Consider the following 23,008-nt stretch of genomic DNA (forward strand, 5'->3'; position numbering starts at 1 on the left):
TGAAAATCATCTGTTGGATTATGGGTTAACATCCGAAATATATGAAGGACTCATACAATTCAAAAGCAAAAAAATCCAAACAATCAGATTTTTAAGTGGGCAGAGGATTTGAACAGACATTTTACCAAAGAAGACATACAGACCAGCCAACAGGTACATGGAAAGATACTCAACATCACTCATCATCAGGGAGATGCAAATCAAAACCACAATGAGAGAGCACCTCACACTTTTAGAATGGCTATTATCAGAAAGACAAGAAATAACAAATATTGACAAGGGTGTAGAGAAAAGGGAATCATTGTGCACTGTTGGTGGGAATATAAGTTGGTGCAGCCACCATGGAAAACAGTATGAAGATTCCGCAAGAAGTTTAGATTTCTTGCAGCTTTTCAACTCACCTGGAACCCAAAGGGATTTTGGATCACTGTTCAAGATGGTCCTGACAGCCTGATCCTGGGTCCTGTCACTGTGGAAAGGCCTTTAGAAACAGTGAAGCCCCAGCGAGGAAAGGAGCCCAGCTAGGCCTAGACCCCAGACTCTGCAGGTGCATCCAAATCCCAGCTCCTGTGCCTGCCCCTCTGGGACGTCCCTTTCCCCCCAACCCCCACCCCTGGTCCCCATCCCCTCCTAGCAGGGATATGCTGGGCAAGTCCTGGGGCCCCGGCCCCATCCTTCCCACCAGTCACTGACTGAGATCAGGGTCATCATGTGTACGAGCAACCCCCGCCTTCCACCCAGGCTCTGGTGTCTGGCCACTGCCTGGGCCTCCACAAATCCCATGCCTGGACCCCTCTGCGACCGTGGTCCTGTGGACACACACCTCGCCACCTTCGTGGTTAGACCATTGTGCTACACCCTGCAGTATGCAGAGCTGTGCGGGGAAGGAGGGGTAGGAGAGAGGACGGCAGAGACAACACCGCCTCCCTATTCTCATCCCACTCATAATGACAACGTTTCCTCAATCCCAGTCCCTCCTCATGGCTGAATTGCTGGCTTGGGCACCACAGGGAAATAGGACCAACAACAGAATGAAGATATGAATCGCGTCACAAGGTTAGAGAGAACCCAGCCCCTGGTGAGTGGAAGTAGGTCAGTGGGGGAGCTCTGCGTGGCTGTTCTGGAACACAGCACTGCTCTCCCATGTGACCCTCAGCATCAGTGAGCGGGGATCATCTTTCCAGCAGGTAACACAAGTGGCCACAGAAACCTTAACCACCTTTTCTCAGTACTTGTGGTAAATTAGAAAGTTACCTGGCATATACTCATAAAGTTGTCTTAAACTCCATTATTGTGAACTGACTGCTGCATCTCTGGCCACTGGGAGCAATTAAACATTTTCAGAGAATGTGGACGGTTGTGCATTTGAACAGGTCTGTGACCACAGATCCCCCCAGTGCAGAGTGAGCAATGGGACTGGCTTGTCGTAGGTCTGGGCTCTCCCCGCCCCTCTGCTGGCTTCTGGAGAGCTCGCAACACATTTTGGAATAGAGCTCCTGCTGAGGGTCTCTGAGGCCTGCTCCCCCCAGCTGCACGTAGCTGCTGCTTCTCTGTCCTCTAACAAACAGGGCCACTTACCCCTGGTGCCTGGCACGGTGAGGGCAGAGGGATGACCCTCAGAGCAGGGGGATTTGCTGAACAGCCAGCACTGCCCCTGCTGGTGTGACCACTGACCCTCCAGAATGGCAGTTTCAGGTCCCAGAAAACACAGGACATGTGAGCACACAAACACACGGGTACTCTCAACACGGGATTTCACCATCAGGCACTTTATTTTTGGACTGTCACCGAAGGCCACTTTGGGTTGCAGGCATATCGTGGAGTGTCAGGGAAGTGGGTCTGCAGGAGACAGAGAGGTGCATGCGCCCCACCGCTTCCTTACGGGGAGCAAAACCGGCCACAGAACAGAAGCCCGCTAGTTTTGCTGTGCTGGATGAAGAAGAGGAAAGGGTGGTCAGCACAGAACCTGGGAGTGATTCTGATGCAGCGCATCAACATGATGGCAGCTGTGGCGGCTGCCGCCTCTGTGCCCTCCTCGTTGACCTCCACAAAGGACTTGTGCACAACCTTGGACAGGTGCAGGTCTCTCCGGGACGACATCCCGGAGAAGTCTGCGCTGGCTTCCTCGAAGGCGTCAGTCATGCCCAGAGTGCGAAGGACACCCTCCATGTCGTAATTCTCCTCCAGCTTAAATCTGGGGAGGAACACCTCCACCTCCTCCTCGTCCATCATGTCCGGCCTCGTCCACTCTATGAATTTCTCATACGTAAGTTCTTTTTCCACCTAGAAGAGGAGAGGGGAAGATTTTAGGATCCAGGACAGTGCGGCCCCGCAGGGCCATCTGCTGTGATGTGCACACTATGCTGGGTGATAGGAGAGGGCAGTGAGGGGGGGCCGCCAGCTTCAGACAGAGCTTGCTGGGAAGTGGGGAGCCTGCTGGGCAGAGGTTCACACGTGGTCCCCTTGCCCCACAGCGCAGTTGCCACCAAGTTACCGTTTCCAAATCCGTGTTTTCATTTGGTAGCATGATGATCATATTCAGCTCTTTACCAACATAGGGAAGCACCAGAATTTGGGTGAATATTTCCCCTACGTAGGTCATTTTGAATGTAGATTTCTTAAACATCATCTGCACAGGCTTCTCCACGTTCTGTGAAGGAAATGGGTGAACATCAAGTTGAACAAGACCCAGTGGACACCTTTGATGACTCATCGGAGCTGGCCACTCTGGACCCCCAGAGGTGTTTTCTTGGCTTCCAGATACCACACCAGTCCCCTCCTCTGCCAGCTCATCTTCACCACTTCAGCCTCCAAGCTCTAGGGGACCCAGGGCTCAGGCTTTTTGCTGCTCTTCTCTTGGAGATTTCATTCAGTCTTGTGACTTTAAATAGTTTCCAAATTTATCTTTCTGGCTGGGATCTCTCCCCTGTACTCCAGATGCATGAATTTCAGTGCCTACATGACACCTGCATTTGGACATAAACCCCCAAGGTCACCTCTCATACTGGCCCCTAGCATTCCCCTCCACGTCTACTCCATCTATAATTTTCCCCATCTCAGCTGATGGTTACGCCACTCACAGCAGGGTCAAAAAGCCTCCTTCACACCCCACATCTGACTCACTACAAACCATATTGTCTCTATTTTTGAAGTAAAACAAAAATCAGACCTGTGCTTCCCCCTTCACTGCCATCAGCCCAGCCCAGGTCATCATGACTCCTAAGCAACCTCCCTGCTCCTGCATTTTCACAGGGGTCAGAGGGATCCGGGGAATCAGCGCTACTGTGAGGAGAGCAGGGTTCTGTGATAGCTTAGAAGATGGGTACCGAAACCAGGATGGGGGACTGCTGGAGAGAGAGGAGCACACAGGTGTTGACGGAATGAGGATGGAGAAACAGGTAGGACCTGGGTCCACCAAGAGCTTCACGTGCCAAAGTTGGGAGTTTGAACTTGATCTCAAAAGTTCTGGGAAGCCAAGGACCCTCAGCCTGAGAGCTGTGCCAGGGGACTGGCCATACAGACAATGCCCAGCAGCCGAAGAGGGCTTATGCAGCCACCTCCGATGACACTGAGGAGGAGGGGCAGGAAGAGAGGGAGGCCCCGGGCTGGCTGGGGAGTACGGATGCTGGGCTGCCTGAAGCCACCTGAAGCAGTCACTTGAGGTAGGGAGTCTTGCACGTTTGTTAAACCAGTGTGAACACAGAAACTTTCCGAGAACCTCCTCTGTTACTGCAAAACATTCACCTTGCTGACTTTAAACGGCCTCTCCTGGGTGTGCTCTTTGTCAAACTGATTATCCCAGTTTCCTTTGAAGTAGATGGCATTCACAAGAACAAGCTTAGTCATGGGGTCAACTGAATTTGGAGACAGCAAGTCTGTAATTTTCCCTGAAAAGGAGAATTAAAGAACCAGTGAGCTAAAAGGGTTTCCTGATGGATGTGTTTGGGACAGTGCTCTTGGGCCATCTCCGTGAGCTGTCAGGTGCCCAGAGGAAGGCGCTCACTGTCCCTCAAACATAACCATGTACAGGGAGACTGGTCCTTAAAGGCAGCAACAAAAACTTTAAATGCTCTGGTCAGAAAAATACCATCAGTTGAATAAAACACATAAAATGAACAAAGTAATAAGAGTAGGATAACTCACAGCAAGAGAGAAAAGAATGTTTGGTGTTTACCACGTAGGGGGATTATCCAGAAGGAGAGAGACTGTAGCGAGTGTGAACACTTAAGTTAACCATAGGTGGATGAGAGCTTAACCAGGTGTCCTGCAGTGATGCTTGGCGCCCACAGAGCACCAGCAGTGCCAACAGGCAGGCAGCTGAGACCTGTATGCAAATTTTTCTTTGCCCTTTTTATGAAAAGAAAGACTATAGTAATGTAAGAACAGCAGCAGTTAAAACATGGGCTGTCCCGGAAGAGATGCACCAGTATTGATGTGGACAGGGAAAAGGCAGAGGAAGTAACCACACATTGACAGCTCTTCAGAAGTGGACTTCAAAAGTTTACAGTTATTTAGAGAAAAAAAAAATTTCCCAGTTTACATTTGATGGTCTTGTGAAGGAACTGGTGATAAGACTAAAATAGTATGAAAACAGAAATAACGACATATTCTCACCTTCTGTCTTCTGGGCTACCCAGGTGTTTATGTGTGTTCTGGACTCCTCTGTAGCATTGCTGAAGTCCAGCTCCTCCATCTCCGCCTGGTAGAATTTGCGGCAGGAATCTTTGAAAGACTAGGAGAGACAGAGCAACATAATCACGTGGCTACAAAGATAATCAACAGTTTACTTCCACATAGTGCCAAATCAGAACATCAATAATTTTATGATTTACATGTGTAACATACAAATCAATACAAAGAATAAACCAAAAATCCAATTTCTCAGTTTTCAGCTACTTTTCTTCTTAGCTTATAAACTAACTAAAACTGTAGTCTGGAAATCAAATAAACGCCGTGAACTGCTCAACCCTTCGCAGGAGCCCCTACACTGCACCGGCTGACCCAGAGGCATCGTGTCATCTAACCTGGCACGGTTCACGCTTTGTCAGTTCACTGCTCGGCTTGTGAATCAGTGCTTCTGGGAAGACAGTCTGGAAGCAAACTGGGCACCCATGTATTGCTAACTCGTCACACCCTTGGGTGATTTCCACAACTTTTAAACACATTTGAAACAACTGCTATTTAAATTATCCTTTAATAAGCAATGACTAATCAAATTAAAGGAATACCTAATTATATGCAGCAATTGGTATTGGATTCTTGGAATACTAAATCACTATGGAACGACTGACAAATATTTCTAATCTCCTTGTTTTACAGTCCAATATCAAAATAACATCTTAAATATCAATGCTTTTCCTAAAATACCCACCAAAAAAAATTAAGGAAAATAAGCCAATTATTTGTGTTTATTATTAGTTTTGTTTTTCTGTATATCAAGGGCTTCATTAAAAGATGACAATAACCTAGGATGTTGCTAAGACTGATAAAAATAAGTAAACCAACTTGTAAAAGAAAAACAAAAAAATAACTGGTGTACAAATCTTACCAATATTAAACCTCATCTTGACTACATTCACTTTACACCATTTGTTTTCAGTCAATTTAGATTCTGAGACAAGTGTGAAAAATAATGAAAAAAAAGTAATAAGATTGACCCAAATGTACAAAAAACTCATAAATTAAAAAGACATCGATCGAGCCCAGATGAAAAATTGCACAAAAATATATAAATAGGCAATTCTCAGAAAAGATGCAACAGTTCAACAAACAAAAAAAGTTGTTCAGTCTCATGAATGATCAAAATTGTTAAAAGTTCACCACATGCAACACTGGCCATGGTGGGCTGGAATGCACATTCTGCTAATACCCCTGAAGAGAATGTAAAGGGCTGCAGCATTTTGGGTGGGAGTTTGGCAATATTCACTAAAACTTGAAAGCTTCACTCCCTTCCTCTCTTCTACAAATCCATCTGGGACTCACACATACACAGGCACATTCAATGGCAGCATGGTCCAGGTTGGATATGAGCTCTGCCCATCGAGGGGCTGGCTGGCTGGTCACAGAACATCCACACCTGAGAACATCAACCCCAGTGAAAAAGGATGAGGCCAACCCTCAGACTGAGGTGCAGCGAATCTCAGACTCAGCATCAGGTGAGCAGAAACAAACTACAGAACGGTAAGTATGGGGGGAGGACGTTATGTCGGGAGAACCCTGCATTCCTGTGTGTGCAGGGGGAGACACGTCAAATCTGTCACATCTGCAAAAGCCGTTACAGTGGGGGGGTGTGTGTGGAAAGGAGTTTGGGAGGACTCTTGCTTTGTCTGCTTTATTTGCATCCTTATATATTAAGAATAAACTCAGATTGAGTAATTTTTGAAAAATAAAAAATCATGAAAGCACTGTAAATAAATAGAACCAGCGTAATTAGACAAAAACTTTAAAAAATTCTGCATTGGAAAATACAATCAAAATATTTACATGTGTAAAAGTGAACAAGTCTCACAATGCACAAAAAACTATCAATATGTGAAAAACAGTGATCAGAAATACTCATTTGATCACTTTTGCATTTTGGCCAGCTCATCGCGAACTGTGCTGTGCTCCATGTTAGTTCTTTTATAGTTTCTGTATTTAAGCATCAGAAACACCTGGACAACATTATTATAAGGCTCCTTTTACAGGGGATGAACCTGAAACAGTTACAGGAATTGCATGAGGTTAGGGAGTGGAGCCCAGGGTGCACCCCACCTGTGTGAGCTTGGCTCACAAGCTCTCTGCTATACCACAAGGCCCCTCTGTCCCCACGGCCTTGTTCTCAGCTTTCTTAGTTAAAACAGCACGTGTGACTTACTGAGAGGAAATCATAAGACTTTTCTCCGAAGAGCCTGTTGGCGGTTCTGAGCAAGTACTGAGTGCCGGTTCTGTTAACTTCGGTGAGAAGGTTCTGGAAACCCTGGTGGACATCTCCACCTCCACCACTGCTTTTGCTTAGAGAAAGTGCCTGAAATCAAAAACAGATGAAAACGCACAACCTCAGTATGCCTTGACTTCAGGAAATGGACACCACACCAGACTCAGCCTAAAAGGTCCTTCACTGCAGCTTAAAAGAAGATTCACCCAATTAAAGACAAAACGTCTGTCGGAAGCCACCCAGCCACCCTCCCTGTAACATCTCCCATTGGAAGCCAGAGCAGCACTGGCAGGAGCAGAAATGACCCTTTGCAAACCCAGTTCTGTGTGCCCACTCCTTGTGGTCTGTCTACAGACAAGGCATACCGTCTCTGCAAACTCAGGCTTTGTCCTTGGATCTGGGCTGGCCCTGGGATGTGCTCTGACCAAGGGAACACAGGAGAAATGACACTGTTCCAGGCCCGGGCCTGAAAAGACCTAGCAGCTCCAGGTTTGCTGTCTTGTCCCCCAGCCCTCATGGTGTAAGGTGTCCAGGCCATCCTGCTGGGGGGTTGGGGGACACCCCTGGAGACCTGGCAGCACATGAGGAGAGGTCCTTGTGGGAGGACAGAGCCCCAGCCCCCACCAGGGCCCTTCCCCATAGTCCGAGAAACCATCAGCATTGTCATTTCCAGCTACTGAACTGTGGGGCCGTTTGTTTTGCAGCCACGGAAGATCCAGGCGTGGTTCTGCCCTAACATGACGCTAAAATATGGACGCTGGCTCTGGACCCGGCAGCTGCTGAGGCTGGAAGGACAGTGAAGAAGCCGTTGCTGGCAGCTGGAGGAAGGGGGCTTGCGCAGAAGAACTGGAGGGGCGCCACCTGCCACGGCGGAAAGGCTGGACCTCCTCCCCCTGGGAACTCGTGTATCCAGCCAAGGAGGCGCCCAGAAAGGACGTGGCGTCTTCAGCCACCCCGGAGAGTGTGGGAAGAGAAAGATGAGCTGAAGTGGGACCTGTTTTGTTTTCCAGCAGAATTTAAAGGAAATACTTCCAACCCAGGACTGGCTGGGTAGAAAATGAAAATGTTTCTCACTCCCAGCCTCTCCAGCTGGCCAGTGACTCTGAAAGTAAGTGACAGCCTCAGAGCAGAGGTCAAGCCCAAGGCACAGGCCTTGGGGCAGGATTAGGATCCACTTTGTTAGACCCTGGAGATTAAGGCCGTGCCGGCAGACCCTCTCGGCCACACAAGCGCCGAGCGTCTTCAGGACACTGTTCCCCAGCCCAACAGAGCCCTGCCTCCAGCAGGCTTGTGCATGTGCTTGTCCAAAGAAGCAGAATTTCAGTTGATAAATAGAACCCCACGTGGTTTAGAAGAAGCAACCTGGACCTTGGACACCCAGCATCCAGGCCTGTGAGGAAGTAAACTGCTGCTGTTTGGGTTACTCGGTCTGACTTTGTCAGACCAGCACTAAGAACCCTCCACCACCGCTGGGAGACCCCTCCCTGTCTCGCTGCCTGTGTTGGGGGTTGGGCAGCAGATATTGTCTGGTTCACAAAGCTCTGCACCCAGGAGCCTCAATAGCCCTGCTCTTCTAGATGTGGAGCCTGGGCCGGCCCCAGGAAGGGAGGCCCTGGGGCCTTGGGAGGGGTGAGCGGGCCTCGCCTGAATCCTCAGGGGCCAGAGGGCAGGCTACAGCCACCATCCTGGCCCTGTGAGCCAGGCCTTCACACCCCTGCGGCCCCTCTCGGGCTGGCTCTGGGCTTGGCCGAGGAACTAGCCTTGGCCAGCGGGGCCTTAGTAAGTATGACAGGGAACAGAACAGAGGCTGGATGAGCACTTGCACATTCGAGCTTGTCCTCCTGGAAGCCAGGTACTGAGCTGTCAGGAAGCCCAGGCCCCACTGCCAAAGAGATACCATGTGGTGGGCCCTGGGGAAGCTGTCTGTCAAGAGCAAGCTCTTTGGGATTTGAAACCAGCTCAGCTGACAAATTGACAGCATTTACTGTTATCCAGAACTGGCTTCAGGCACGTACCTGGGACATCTGGGCCGCCGTGTTTCCCTCTGCCCCCATGAAGACCATGGCCAGGGCAGAGGAGAGGCTTATGGGCGAGAAAAACACATTTTTCAAGTTGTCTTCACCCAGCTTTTTCAAAAGGGTCAAGGCAAAGGTGCCATTTGCTTCTGACAGAGCATCCATGATGGCGAGTCTGAAATGATGGGTTTAAAATCAGTGTCGTGTAAAGTTAGGCTACATGTCGACCTCATCTCACTCAGCTATTAAGAGTTACCATGGATGCTTTGCTTCAATGAGCAAATAGGTACACACACAAAACTCATTTTTGGTGGGGGGGGAAGCCTCTGAATTATTTTGTGGGTTTCTAATATTAAGTAAACAAAACTGAATAGTCATGTTGGGGACAGGGAGATCAAGATGGCCAGTCCACTGGGAGAGGCCGTGGCCCCACGGGCCTCAGTGAACTGAGGAAGGACAGAAGTGTAGGCCCTGTGCACACTGGGTCTCCTGCAAGGTCACCACATGTCCCCTCCCCGCCCATCTGCGCTTCTGTTTGACCATCCACACAATTTTCCCCTCAAATGTTGAAGGAGTATCAACTCAAATGGAAATGCCAACCTAAGAGAGGCCATTAATAAAGCACTCTGTCTCTGGTAACTTGGAACGCATCTGCTGCAGGCTCTAACCTTCCTGTCGCTGACCTTGAAAGGCACACCTGCCCGCCTCTCCCAGCAGGAAAGCAGTAGACTGGGCAGCCCACAGTATCCAAAGGGATTGTGGAGAAATCAGTGCAGTTGTGTTTATTTGTATCAAAGGAATTACAGCTGACAGATGAGTAGTCCTTCACTGGAGAACAGCTTTGGTCTTAAATCCTGCGCTGGGAAGCAGCAGGAGACTCAGGAAGAGTTGGGAGGCCAGGGGACAGTCCCAGCTCAGGGGCCCCGAGTCAGTCACTCGATTTCTGCTCCCTGCGTGAGGACGGGGATGTGCCAGATAATCTGTGCTCCGGGCGGGTTGCAAGGAAGGCCAGCCCAAAATACACCACTTTAGCATACTGAGCATTGTGAATTAAAGTTACTTGAGAAATAGCTGGTGTAAGGATACTCTAACCCTCCTTTGTCCCTCTGAAAGTGGAGAAGAAATCTCCACGTGAAGATGCCCTCCCTGTACCAGGAGTAGAGAGACAGCTTCATGGCCAGAGACGGAAATTCAAGGCCGAAAAGGCTGTATAAACAAACCCCGTTACTTCTTCATTGACCTGTTACCCCAAGCAAAACCCACAGCCAGTTGTTTCTTTATCTAAAAGATACAAAAGCTGCCAACTTTGGTCGCTTCTTGGCGCCTCATGTCTGTGGGGTTCCCGCACGCACGAAATTAAATGTGATTGTGTCTCTGTTGTGGATCTGCCTTACGTCAGTTTAATTATTAGACCAGCCAGAGAGAACCTAGGATGGAAGAAACATCTCCCTCCCCTGCATTCTCTTCTATCTTTAATATCCAGTAACTGTCAACGTTCACGCAGAGAAAAACAAAAATTCAGCCGTCTTCAAAGGCACAGTGAGGCTGGTAACGGCATCTTTTCCTCAACTTGTCTGACAATGACATCTGATGGCTGTGGAGGGAACAGTCATGTCTGCGCCACGTGAAATCACTAAGCAAAAAGGAAGCCAGCAACCAGTGCTGCCCTAGGGTTGATCCAGGATGTTCAGGACAATCTCCTGGTAGAAAATGTGTTAATCACGAGAGAAGTGAATAGCCCACTCGGTAGAAGTCCTGGAATCAAATGGGAAACGATGCTTCTGACACGTCCCTCGTCTGTGTCTTTGAGGGCAGGACATTCGAGGCAGCTCTCTTGTTCCCCAGACGGGAGCGTGGTGCGGCCCCTGCCCCCCGGGGCCGGTGTGAACTGTTCCACTGCTTCAGGCCAAGGCAGACACAACTCGTGAAACACAGTGAGAAGGAAAGTTACCAGAAATAACAAAATAAGCATAATTAGCAAGCTATGTGGTGTTCCTGCAGAGCAGCCAGGATTGATGACATACTCCTAAAACTGAGAAGAGAATGGAATAAAATGGGCTCCAAAAAGAGTTGATTTAAAAAAAAAAAAAAAAACTGACTTCAGCAGAAATCTGTGCAGGGCTACAAGCAGCAGAGTGAGGGCTGGAAGCCCGGCCTGTGGCTCTGGGATCCACCTCTTAATCCCTGCGGCACACGGCAACCCCCCCACACACAGGTGGGTGGAGAGCAAATGAAAGACGTCTTTTTAAAACAAGAACTTTCAAAAGTTCAAAAACCATTAATTTCCGATACTGACAAAGTAAGATAAGTATTCCTTCTTGTACTATGCAAATGATGCTATAAATTGATACTCTAAATATTTCCATTGTAGTTCAGAATAATGTAAAAAATAAAAATAAAGGAAAAGAAAATGCTGTGAAAAGTCATACTGTTTGAGCCAAAAATTCCACTTCTAGGAATTTCGTTAGAGGTAGAACTCACGGGTACTGATAGAAATATTATGCACAAAACCAACTATTAAGTTGCTTCAGAAAAAGGTTTTAAAATACCCGAAAGAGGCCACATTTACTGTCACATTCATGATGGAATATTAAATGGAGGTAAAAAAATTATAAAAAATCATCCTAATGTCACAGGAATATACAAAATTAAGTGAAAAAAGATGTCAAGCTATAAATACAGTTTTAAAATCGTATCTATGTGAGTTAGGAGGAAAAGCACACGAGAGCATAATTTACACAGAATGGAAGGAAATGTGTACACCAGATGTTTCTGGGTTGTGGGCAACTTTTATGTTTTTTATGTTTTTCTGCATTTTCACATTTTTTTACAGCATGTCTGTATTATTTGGGGGGTCGTTCTTTTTATGAAATTAATACACATGCACTTAGTTTAAAAGACAGATGTTGCTGGAAGAGGTGTCTCAGAACTACAGGGCCTCCTCCACTGCTGTCCTGGCCTCCAGCCACCGTTTGCTCTGTGGTAACAAGGAGTGTTCAGAGCTGAGCCGGGCACTGTACCTACGAGGTACCTTTCCTTCACATAACACTGCTTTTCTGTATGTAAATACTACCTCTCCCACTGCTCCCCAGTTCTTTAGTTTTCTATGTACCCATGGCAAGTTTCCCCCAAATGTCATGTCAGTCAAGCCCTTTCAGTAATTTTCAGATATAAGGAATCACCCACCAGCTCCCTCTTCCCCTCCCACATACTGTGGCCCTGCTGGTGAGCACAGAGATTTTCATTCTCAAAGGAATTTTTTCATAGACAGGGAATAACAATCCTTGCTAAATAACGTGCTCTCGTCAGTGGTCAATTCGCTGTTTGTCAATCTGATAAAAATAGTTTTTCCTCAAAGCAGCAAATAAGTTCTTTTTCCTTAAATATTTAAGCATTGGTTACGTATTTTAATATATCAGATTTTTTAATGCTCTACTTTTTTTAAAGCAAACTTAGAAATTTCACAACCAAACATCAGTAAACATGTAAACTCCTGTAAACCTAATAAATCAAGATTTACAAATCTAGTAAACTAGTATCACCTAAGACTATCAAATATGTTTAGAAATACACAGAGCAGTATAATGGTTACAAAACTTATTTCTACACCTGTACTTAAGTCCAGCACAAAAGTATTAACACCGTGGGTCTAATTTTTTTTTAATCTTTTTATATCTCCTAAAGTGACAATAATGCTTATTTTAATGGCTCCCTGGGGTTAAATTAACCTTAAGGGGCCATCTCCTCCCCACGCAGGCTGCCTGGTTCCTGTCATCCCAGCTGCTCCACCTGCGCTCACTGTTGGCCAAGCACATTCTTGGAGGCAGGGAGGTCGGAACTTCAGTTCCCCCTTCGCTGGGATTTTACAAGGCCTCAGCCAAACACCAAATTTCAGTTTCTTGTAAGTCAGTGTCCTTCCTTAAAATGAAGTATTTGAGTTTTCCTCTGACTGGGTTGTATAGCCCAGAGTCCTGTCATATTACGTGGCTCTAAGCCTTTTAGTTTAATCTTTAGGCCTTTAGGTCGGTCTGTGTAACCACCGTGCTTGTTGGCTCAGAGCCTGGAATAAGCTGGAATAAATTTTCACGCAGCAGTCACAGATGGGTCCTCGGACAGCACGTCCTGAAACGTGACTGAAGTTCTCTTGTGCCTTTTTAAAGCTCATCTTGTTTGCCTCATCTGAACTTCTTAATGGTCATGACTTTTTACAAATAAGATATTTCAATTAGCTGATGGTCCTTTTCTTATTGGTGCCAAATCGTCATAACTTGGCTAGTGGGGTCCTTTTTAAATTATTTTGTCTTAAGATGTTGATCTCAAACATCCTCCCTTTACAGCAACAACAAGGTCTTGTAAATCCATCTTGAATTTTTTTTTTCTGAGTCCAAAGACACCAAGCGTCAGTCCCTTTCTTTTAATAGAGAAGAGTTACAAAGCACAAAACTGAGTCCTCAAGGAGCGTGCGAGTCTTGGCACCGTTGTGGCAAAGGTAGACAGGTGTTTCCTTCCGGATCCCTGATCCACCGCCCGTGAAGTTTTTATCTGCCCGACTTTCCTCAAACACAGCTGCACTTAGAGGATCCATCTGGGCTGCAGCTGTCCTGCCCCCTTTCCTGTACTTCTGTGTCTGGCCCACGTTTGTCAGCCACGCTGTCCACGTGGGTCGGTCTGGACCTGCTGCTTTCCCCCACGAGATACCCCTTGGCCAGTACTGTCCTTTGTGTTGGGCCCCAGTGTCTTCCCGCTTCGTGGTTACTCCCCTCTTTGATGAAGCCAATCGTCCGATAGCTTTTTAAGACAGCACACATACGTTTCGTTTTCTTGCGTGTCTGAAAATGTCCTTATTCCACCCTTCCACATGACTGCCCGCTTAGCAGAGTCTGGAATGGCCGCACGTCATTCTACCTCTGAGTCTTTGAGGCACTGCTTCTTGCCCCTCAGCCTTTGGCTCTGCTGTTGGGAAGTCTGATGGCATTCTGACCCCAGATCCAGCCCTCCGCCCTTCCACCCTACTCTTTGGAAACTTATGAAATCTGATCCTTATCCCCGATATTCTGAATGTCACAGTCATGTGCCCTTCAGATGGGCCTGGTTTATTCATTTTGCTGTGTACCTGGTGGGGCCCTTTCAATCTAACAAATCAAGAAAATTTCCCTTCCTCTGGGAATTTTTAAGATACTTGTTCGTTTCCTCCAGACTGACTTCTCTTTTTCTGTGCCGCCTGTTCACACGTGTGGCTCACACAGAAACTGACACTGCCCGGCCCTCTGGGACGCACGGCTGTCTCACGTTCTTCCTTCACTTGCATTTTCCATCACAGTGACTTTTTGTTCCATTTTCTGGGACACATTAATGACTTTCTCCTCCAAACTTTACCAATTTTCTCCAATCTCAGCCATTGTATTTTTAGTTTCTGCAGACTGTGTTCTCTGCTGTTCCTTCCTTAGGTCCGTCTTCCACTCCAGTTCCCTGGGTAACACCAGTCAGTTTACTGCATCGTCTTCTGCTTCCTGCATTCTTTCTTTTCCTGGGGTCTTTTCTTCCTCGTGGTTGGTGCCTACTTTACTCCACAGGCACCCAGCCCCCTCCTCTGTCTGGTCACTTCCCTCCTCCCAAACCTCTGACATCTCTTGTCCACTGTTTGTCTCCTGTCTCGTTTCTCTGTCCTTGTGTTTCCAGTGCTTCACAAGGCCCTTCACTGTCATTTTAGCAGAGTTTTATGAGAGGAGGAAGCGAAACACATGTGGTCACGAATCTACAAACTTTTTATGAGCAGAATAAAATGGTATTTTCATGTTTAAAAGTCATTTCTCCACCTATTCCCAGTTCCTCTGTTGTGAAATAAATGCCCAAGCATTGAGTACCACTTATTAAAATCCTTCGTTTGTCCTGAAACGTGAATTTGAAAATAACCTGCACTATTACATAATCATAAACTGACTTTCGTTACCACTTTGCAATAAAATGAAAATCCTCAATAATCAATCATAAGATTAAAGAGATCTTTATCCTAAAAAAGAAAGAAAAATAGACCCAAATTTAAACATTGATTCATTGCTCACTAAAATATTCCAGATATCAAAGAAAATTATAAACAACCTAGTGAGATTTTTTTTTCCTTAATTGAAGTATAGTTGATTTACAATATTATGTTAGTTTCTGGTGTGCAGCATGGTGATTCAGTTTTACATGTAGATATTCTTGTTCATTATAGGTTATTATAAGATATTGAATGTATTTCCCTTGCTGTACAGAAGAACTTTATTGTTTTATCTATTTTATATGTAAGTAGTTAGTATCTGCTAATCCCAAACTCCTGATTTATCCCTCCCTTCCCCTTTCCCTTTTGATAACCACAAGTTTGTTTTCTGTGTCCGTGTCTGTTTCTGCCTTGTAAATAAGTTAATTTGTATCATATTTTAGATTCCACATATAACTGATACCATGTATTGGTCTTTCTCTGACTTAGTATGATAATCTCTAGGTCCATGACATTGCTAAAATGGCATTATTTCATTCTTTTTTTATGGCAGTGCGATTTCTATATTGAAGAATATCTCTTTTCCATTCAATGCTCATACCAGTGATAAGGACACACATTTCAGAGATCACATTGCAAACTAAACACCTAACAATGGCTTTCCAAGTTCCTACTTTTTAAGCTTCTATAGGTAACACAAGCAAAAGCATCCTTCATACAAACACATGCACACACACATGCAAAATTCATTATATATTTAAAAATTATTTACTGCTTCAATGAAATTGTGCCTTTTGAAAATATATATAATCATGAACATAAAAACCAGTATCAAGGTTTTGTTAATGAAAAATACACACGTGTGTGTGCATGTGTGCATATACATAAAACAAGTCTAACAAATTATCTTTGGCACCATTTTTTCCCCTGTAGCACCAATGGTAACTTTCAGCAGTTAATGTGCATAATTGATTTCATTCAACTGATCAAGTCTTAGTTATTTTTTAAGGTGTCACTAATTATGCTTCTTGCCTTCTTGGATTAAGAATGTACTTGTTTCCTACATGAGTTAACTGTTAAAAGATTGGTTTAATGTAGACTTGGTCTCCTGCTTTGTCAGATTCCATTCACTCTAATTTCACCTACTGGTTGGAGTTAACGGCAATGAGCTGAATTGTAATAAACTGCCTTGTATTCGAATTGGCATCATACAGTTAAATGCTTAGTTCACATGGCCAAGTATGACAAACTGTGACCTTTCCCTGGGGTGGCATAAACTGGGGACACAATTAGTCACGAGTGGTAGGGAATCCTGAGACCTGCCCCAGAATACTGACAACCTCAGCGCTTCCTGTTACACCCCGCAACGCAGGCAGTAGGACCCAGATCGATCCAAAGGTTACTCTACCCAGGCTGCCTCCCCACATCGGCCCTCCAACCACACCCGGGAGGAAACAGAACTGGGCTGAGAAGCAAAGGGGCCAACACTGACCCAGCTCCCCACAACCCGGAGCAGTCCTGTGGGCATGCGAATTAATTTTCCAGACTCTTCCCCCCAAACTGAGCTTTATGAGGGAAGAAAAGAGAAGAAAGTAACGTGTCAATTTCATCTAGTAGCAAACCCCAAGTATCATTAAACTCTCCACCACGTCCTCAGCCCCAAAGACACCAAACCTTGTTTTGCCTGCAGCGAGTTTAGCAAAACAAAAAACAAACAAACAAAAAACAGTCGTAACCAGATCTGGACGGTCCTCAGGGTTATCTTCGCTGGCCTGGAACGTTCCCAAGCTCAGGCCACACCCGCTGTGCCGTAAACAGGGCTGGGCTGCAGGGTCCGCCAGGCACTGACCCGGCCTTCCCTCCGGCCTCCATTCCCAACGCCCGGCGCGCGCCCGCGGGGTCACCTGCGCGCGCGGGGCCCGGCGCAACACCCCGGGAGGCTGGGCGCCGGCCCCACGCGGGCGCGGGCGGGTCGGAGGGGCCTCCGCGTCCCGGACGCCGGCCGCGCACACTCACCGCGTCGTCACGTCTGCCGCGGCCGCCGGAGCTGACAGGGGAGCCGACAGGGAAGCCGTGCCGGACGCGCGCCCCCGCCCGCCGGCCGCCGCCGTCACCGCCGGCCGCTCTCCCCGCCTCCCCGCCCCGCGCGCAGGCCCGACCCCGCGGCCCCGGCGCCCCGACACGTACCCGAGCGCGCGGCCAGAGCAGGCTGGGCGGTGGCGGAGCAACGGCGGGGCCCCGGGGCCTCAAATACCGCGGCGGGGAGGCGGGCGGGCCCGGGCGGGGCGGGGAGGAGCAGTGCGTGCGCCCGGTGAGCCCCGCGCGCCGCCTCCTTTCCGGTCCTAGTGCGGTGACCGGCCCCACTGGGCCAACAGGGGCGTGGATGGGAGGAAGGCCTGGCCCTTCGGAGCCTCTCAGTGGGGTGAGCAGCATGTTACTGTGACTTTGGGGAGGCTGTGACTTAGGTCCAGAAAAGTGCCACCCCTGGCACCTGGCTTAAGTGGCACAGCGCAGAACAGACTTGTGAAATGCAGAGAGCCAGGCCGCTTCGCGCCCCTGCGAATCCGGCTCCGGTCCGATAAATTGTACAAATGCTGCGGAATCCCGGCCTGCCGCCTCCCAGCAGTCTGCGAGAACGGAGAGGCTCAGGGGCTGGAGTGGGAGTGCGGACTGAAATAAACTCACGCAACATGAGAGTTGTGAGCTAAGCCTTATTTGAGGCAAAATGAGGACGATAGCCCAGGGTAGCCTTTCAGGTAGCTCTGAGGAGCTGCCGGGAAGACGCGAGCGGAGCTCAGCAGTGTGTCTGATTTTAGGGAGGGCAGGGGTTACGTTCAGTCAAGCACAGTTCAGGCAGAGGCTTGTTGCTAGTCACGAGATGCTGGTGTCACTATTAACAGTTTCAGTGCTTTTCTAGATATGAAGAGACGCAAGAATCTGGGCTCATAAAGTCTTCTCCCAAAACTGCCTGTCTGAAGGCCTGTGCTGCCAGTTTTCCCAGAGCACAGAGCGCCTCGTTCCTGATCTCCACCCTGAACTCCTTTCAGGGAGTGTTGAAGGTCAGTGGCTGCAGTGGCTCATGATTTAATCCAAGCAGAGGCAGCCGGCAAGTGCCAGTGGGATCCAGCCCTTGTAGAAGCAGGTGGCAAGTGCCGGTTTTTAGTTGGCAGGGAAATGCTAGCTTTGTATTAAAAATACCAAGTTCAATTTCAGAAACGTCAAATTGTTTAGTGCCTCCTCTGTCCTTACTATAAGCCAGGGGTTCTCTGCATCTACACCTGTGACCTCTGAGCCGGGTAATTCTTTGTTGTAGGAGGGCTGGCCTGGCCCCTCTCCCCACTCAGTCGGTGCCAGCAGCAGAGCCCGCCATCCCTCCTCCCCAAGGTGTGGCTGCTTTGACTTTATTTTTGGAGTAGGGACACATGGAGGAATGTTTGGGGATTTCTCCCTTCCACCCTTGTCCTCTCCAGTCCTTTTCACCTCAGTTTGATTAGCTCGGCTTTATCATTGCTGCTTATCTTTTTGCAGAAGTAAGCAACATGAACATACTATGAAGTGATAAATAAAATTGAGTCACTTATGTCAAGGGGCTTTAAAATGGAGCTGGAAAGCCATTAGAGAGGTGGACCTTATGCACTTCCTCACCAGGTGGAACCACGAACTTTTGAACTGGGCCAAACTGCAAATATGCCAAGGACTTTGCAAAAACACCTGCAACTTGCCACAGTAATGGACTTTCCCCTCCTTCTAGTGATGGCCTTGGCGGTCAATCACCAAGACTAGCTCCTGCCTCCAGCTCCAGTTATAATCCTCTGTACGGCAGCCCTGCCTCCTGCCTTTCCAGCCCCTGGCCTCTCTTACTCCCTAGTGGGATGCTGGGTTGCCACCCAAATCTGTGTGCCCCAAATTGCAATCCTTTGATCCCCAGTAAACTCTTTTGGTTTGATTGTTGCTTCAGTGTGTGTGTGTGTTTGTGTGTGTGAGATATTACATATATTTTATATGTTAACGTATATCTTATATATTTTTGTGTGTTTTATGTGTATTCATTCTAATTTCAACTCTGTTCTTACCAAAAGAGCAGCACTCAATCTGTCCACCTGCTGTCTGTCGATAGTTCTGCTACTTTCTTTTTTCCACCTAACACTAAATTTTGGAGATTTCTTTAATCTGGCACACAGAAATCATCCTTGTTCTTTCTCTGGCTGCTCCGTGTTCCACTGACTGCCACTGATGGCAACCATCTTAACTAATTACAAACAATGCTGTCATAAACAGCCCAGTGCTGGGCTTCTCAGAGTTTAATGCCATGCCAGCGACCTGAGGGTGCTGTCAGAATGCAGATTCCGACTCAGCAGCCCCTGAGAGCCTGCGTTTCTAACAAGCGCCCGGGAAGCTGAGGCTGCTGGCCCACAGACGCACTTTTGGTAGCAAGAGCTTGGTGTGATGATTGTTTTCTATGATTCTTAGAAGCAGGGTTGCTAGATCAGAAGGTAAATACAGACGTACTTTGGGTGCTGTCAGACCCCTCTCAGGAGTGGTGCCGCTTGGCCCCCTCCCCCGCTGTGCCCGAGGGCCGCTTCGCGGCCGCGCTGACAGCTGTGCTTGGCTTTTTCTTTGGATTTTTACCAGGTGACAGGTGAGAAACACTGTCTCCCGTACCCTAATTAGCATTTGCTTTATCATGAGTGAGTCTGAACATCTTTTCTTAGGTTTAAAAGCCATTGCCTCTTCTTGTTTTATTCCCCCCATCCTGTGAATTGTTCATGACTTTTGTTCATTGTAAAAATCGCTTGGTCTTTCTTTTCGGTTCTTACATGCTCTGTATATATTAGCATAATTAGTCCTTTATGAGCTATGGCACAAATAGTTTCTCCCAGCTTCTCATCTGATGTTTTCTGGGACTGCTTCTGGTGCTTTTGGCATACATTTTTTTATGTAGTCAAATTGAACGATTTTTCCTTTATGACTGATAGATTTTTGCATCATAGTTAGAAGGCCTTTCTCTGAGTTATACAGTTCACCAGTGTTTTCTTCCAGTATTTGTATGGCTTTACTTTTTACATTTAGACTGCTGATCCAGTTAGAGTTTACCCTGCTGTTAGAGAAATGTAGATCCAATTTTAACTCCTTCAGATGGCTTTCCAGCTGTTCCAGCTCCTTTTGTTAAGAAGTCTGTGATTTTCTCTGATGATCTGACAGGCACTTTTACTACATAGCGAGTAGCTGCATGCCCTGGGGTCTGGTCTGTCTCTGGACACTGTATTTAGCCCCACTGGTCACTCTTTCAACCACAGAGCTTCCATGATATGGTTTGCTACTTGATGGGGCCAGTCCCCCTCATCACTCCCCTGTTTCAGGATTTTCCTGGCTGTCCTTGCTTCTTTATTTTCCCAGGTAAACTTGAGAGTCAGCCTGTCTAACTCTAAAAGAAAGAAAAAGAAAGTGTTGGTGTATTTGTTAGAGTCATACTGAATTTACCTTGCGGTAAATGAATGTCGTTTACTGATTTAGTTGTCCCGCCTGGAGAAAAGCAGGACAGGCCACCCCAAAATGAGCCCCTTTGGCGTGTGAATTTCTTTGAGCAGAAGGCAGCCAAGACCCAGCAGACTCAGGAAAACCTTTACCTCTCCCTTAGCTGCCTAAAAGAATTTAGATAGGGGGCCTGGCCCAGAAAGAGAGCTATAAACAGAGATAACTTTTTACCTGAAAGACTTACCTGCAGGGCAGGGCAGACATCTGATTACCAAACCCCTGCTCTTATCTTCCTGCAAAAGGCCCTCCCCCCTGGGAAGCCCCAGCTCCATCCTGAGCCCTCGGCTCTGGGAGGCTGGTAAGTCTCAGTTGCCTGGCTGCCTTTGGGTCGTGTATTTTCATGGACTCCCATACATAAAAAGCTAAATCTAGTGGGGAGGGCTTAGCTGAGTGGTCAAGTACATGCTTAGCACACAAGGTCCTGGGTTTAATCCCCAGTACTGCCATTTAAAAGTAAGTAGATAAACCTGATTACCTCCTCTCCCACAGAACAAAACAAACCACCCCACCACCACCAACAACAACAACAAACAGAAGCTAAGTTTGTTTTTCTCGTCTTACTCTGTCGTATGTCAATTCAATTATGAGACGAGCAAAAAGAACCTAGAAGGGGAGAAGGTAAGTTTTACCCTCCCCTACATAGCCAGGAACATTCTGGATCTTCCTGTTTGCCCAAATACTTGTTTTTCTTTTTCAGGAGTGTTTTAAAGTTTCCTTCATAGAGGACTTGCACATTTCTTGTTTAGCTTATTCCTAGTTATTTTATTTTTCTGTTGATTTTATGCAGAAGCATTTTTCTCCCTTTATGTTTTCCAGCTGGCTCCTGTTGTATATGAGAGGATTGTTTCCATGTGTTAACTTTATCACTTGCTACCTCACTGAGTTTTCTTACTATTCGTGTCAGTTTTCTTTCACTGATTCTTTGGGTCCTTGTGTCCTACAGCTGTATTATGTCACCTGCAGATAGAGATAGCTGTATTTCTTCCTCCAGTTTTCATGTCTCTCACGCTTTCTCTTGTTTGAGCGCGTTGGCTGATACCTCCGATAGAGTAAGTTCCTCAGCCTGCCTACATTTTGTGCTTCAATACCTGCAAAATGAGAGGGTGTGTACAGGAAGCCAGCACGGCTCCACACGGAGCAGGCCGTTCCGGGGGAGGGTGCAGCTCGGGGCGGAGCGCGCGCTTAGCGTGCACGGGGTCCTCGGCTCACCCCGCAGCGCCGCCACTGAAAAAAAAAGGGGGCGGGAACAAGTCCTTCCTCAGGCGCCTGCTTTTTCCAGCAGCTTCACTTGGCGGGGGGCCTAGGCAGAGGTTCTGTAGGCCAGTGTTCTCTGTCATCCTGCCTGGATTCAAATTAGGCTGGAGGGCTGCTTCCAAGTTATGCAGGCTAACAGTTCTGGGCTCAGAATCCTCCGAGAAAGATTTCACTTAGCATAGACTTGAGTGCATATTTACCGTATTTTCATAACTTAATATCCTAACAGGCTTATGATGAAGAACAGAATCAAAACGAAAAGTAATCAGATACTTAAAAATAAATGATGTGAGTACTCAGCTGAAGAAGTACCTGACCACGAAGGCCTGGGGTTTCAGTTGTCTCCGGGCCAGCGTGCAGCCCCAGCCCGGTGTGGTGGTGCTAGAAGTGCTCACAGCGCCCCGTCCCCCAGCCCCGGGCTCACAGCGGGCAGAGGCTGCTGGTCTTCTTCAATGAAGACCCCTGGCCAGTCAGCCTCCAGAGCCTCATGACTGAGGATCTAAAGGTTATCATTTCCCGGTCACTTGGAGCTCTTCTGTATTTTTTATCCTCTCTTCCTCATTCCTATGCTCATTCACTAGCTATACCACTGGCATTCATTCCCTGATGGAGAGGGTCCCTCCCTGTGGACCACAGGTCATGGAGCGGGAAAGGCAAGTGGGATGAACCAATGAAATCCTGGGTTTTACCTGCATCTTCATTTACCTCAAGGCTTCTCAATGTTTGGCCCTTCACTCACAGGATGACCCAGGACGGTTGTCTTGGAAGCTGAGCCGGAGGGGTCACTGGTGGGTGAAGAGTGCCTCAGTCTGTAGAAGGACACACACAGCTGTGGCGCAGTATGGCTTGGTGATTCACTAGTGTCTGATGCTTAGAAAATTCGCTTCAATATAGCAATGATGTCAACAAAAAGTCACTCCCAAGAATGTCTTTATCTTTCTGATCCCAGCTAATTGATCCCTGCTGCTAACCCGGACAGAACCCTGGCCCTCACTCAGCAATAGAATGGCATTTTCTTTCGCCAGACATCCTTGAACGGGGAACCGTTTGGATTTCAGCTTCAAAGGACTTCAGCACTCGATGTAAAATAAAAGTAAACAGAGCCTTTTAGGTGTTTACAGTCAGTAACTTGGGCACAGAGACGAACAAAAGATCTTGACCATGGGTTCTACACAGCTCTTTTTAATTTATGAATTTGGGACTGTTACAAGTAAATATTTTCTTTCACTGTATTTTATCTTTGAAAATAATCCTTCTTTCAAATGATGAAAATAATATTTTGGCAAAAACACATTCAAGAAGCACATT

General features: G+C 47.3%; 2 protein-coding genes across 10 annotated transcripts in view; one reads left to right on the forward strand and one right to left on the reverse strand.

The window, feature by feature from the left end:
- Positions 1-1,748: 1,748 nt before the first annotated feature.
- SERPINB6 (serpin family B member 6) lies at positions 1,749-17,619 on the reverse strand. 7 transcript variants are annotated; one of them, XM_074348013.1, is made up of 7 exons: positions 17,099-17,239; positions 8,932-9,106; positions 6,857-7,006; positions 4,615-4,732; positions 3,745-3,887; positions 2,495-2,650; positions 1,749-2,283 (listed from the first exon to the last, which is right to left on the reverse strand). In XM_074348013.1, exons 2-7 carry the CDS (start codon positions 9,094-9,096, stop codon positions 1,879-1,881), a joined length of 1,137 nt encoding a protein of 378 aa, XP_074204114.1. In that variant the 5' UTR covers positions 9,097-9,106; positions 17,099-17,239; the 3' UTR covers positions 1,749-1,878. The 7 variants fall into 7 exon arrangements, with proteins under 7 accessions (XP_074204114.1, XP_074204115.1, XP_074204117.1 ...); XM_074348014.1 differs by lacking the exon at positions 17,099-17,239 and adding an exon at positions 16,928-17,062; XM_074348016.1 differs by lacking the exon at positions 17,099-17,239 and adding an exon at positions 16,586-16,897.
- Positions 17,194-23,008, forward strand: part of NQO2 (N-ribosyldihydronicotinamide:quinone dehydrogenase 2) — a 37,105-nt gene continuing 31,290 nt past the window's right edge. For 2 of the 3 annotated variants that reach the window (XM_045505627.2, XM_074348028.1), the window contains exons 1-2: positions 17,194-17,333; positions 17,829-17,970. The gene's annotated coding sequence lies outside the window, so the exon portion shown is untranslated. The remainder of the gene's footprint in view (positions 17,334-17,828; positions 17,971-23,008) is intronic. The other variant, XM_074348027.1, reaches the window with a different exon arrangement.

The sequence above is a fragment of the Camelus bactrianus genome, chromosome 20, assembly GCF_048773025.1.
Source record: "Camelus bactrianus isolate YW-2024 breed Bactrian camel chromosome 20, ASM4877302v1, whole genome shotgun sequence".
Classification (NCBI taxonomy): Eukaryota; Metazoa; Chordata; class Mammalia; order Artiodactyla; family Camelidae; genus Camelus; species Camelus bactrianus.

Bases quoted from the DNA above. Each gene is read 5' to 3' on its own strand.
- SERPINB6 (XM_074348012.1), bottom strand. From the start codon at position 17,344: ATGCTGCTCACCCCACTGAGAGGCTCCGAAGGGCCAGGCCTTCCTCCC. The intron at 3,888-4,614 runs GTGAGAATATGT...TCTCCTTTTCAG, and splicing joins GGTAGCCCAGAAGACAGAAG to GGAAAATTACAGACTTGCTG. The intron at 2,284-2,494 runs GTAACTTGGTGG...CTCCTCTTCTAG, and splicing joins AAAACACGGATTTGGAAACG to GTGGAAAAAGAACTTACGTA.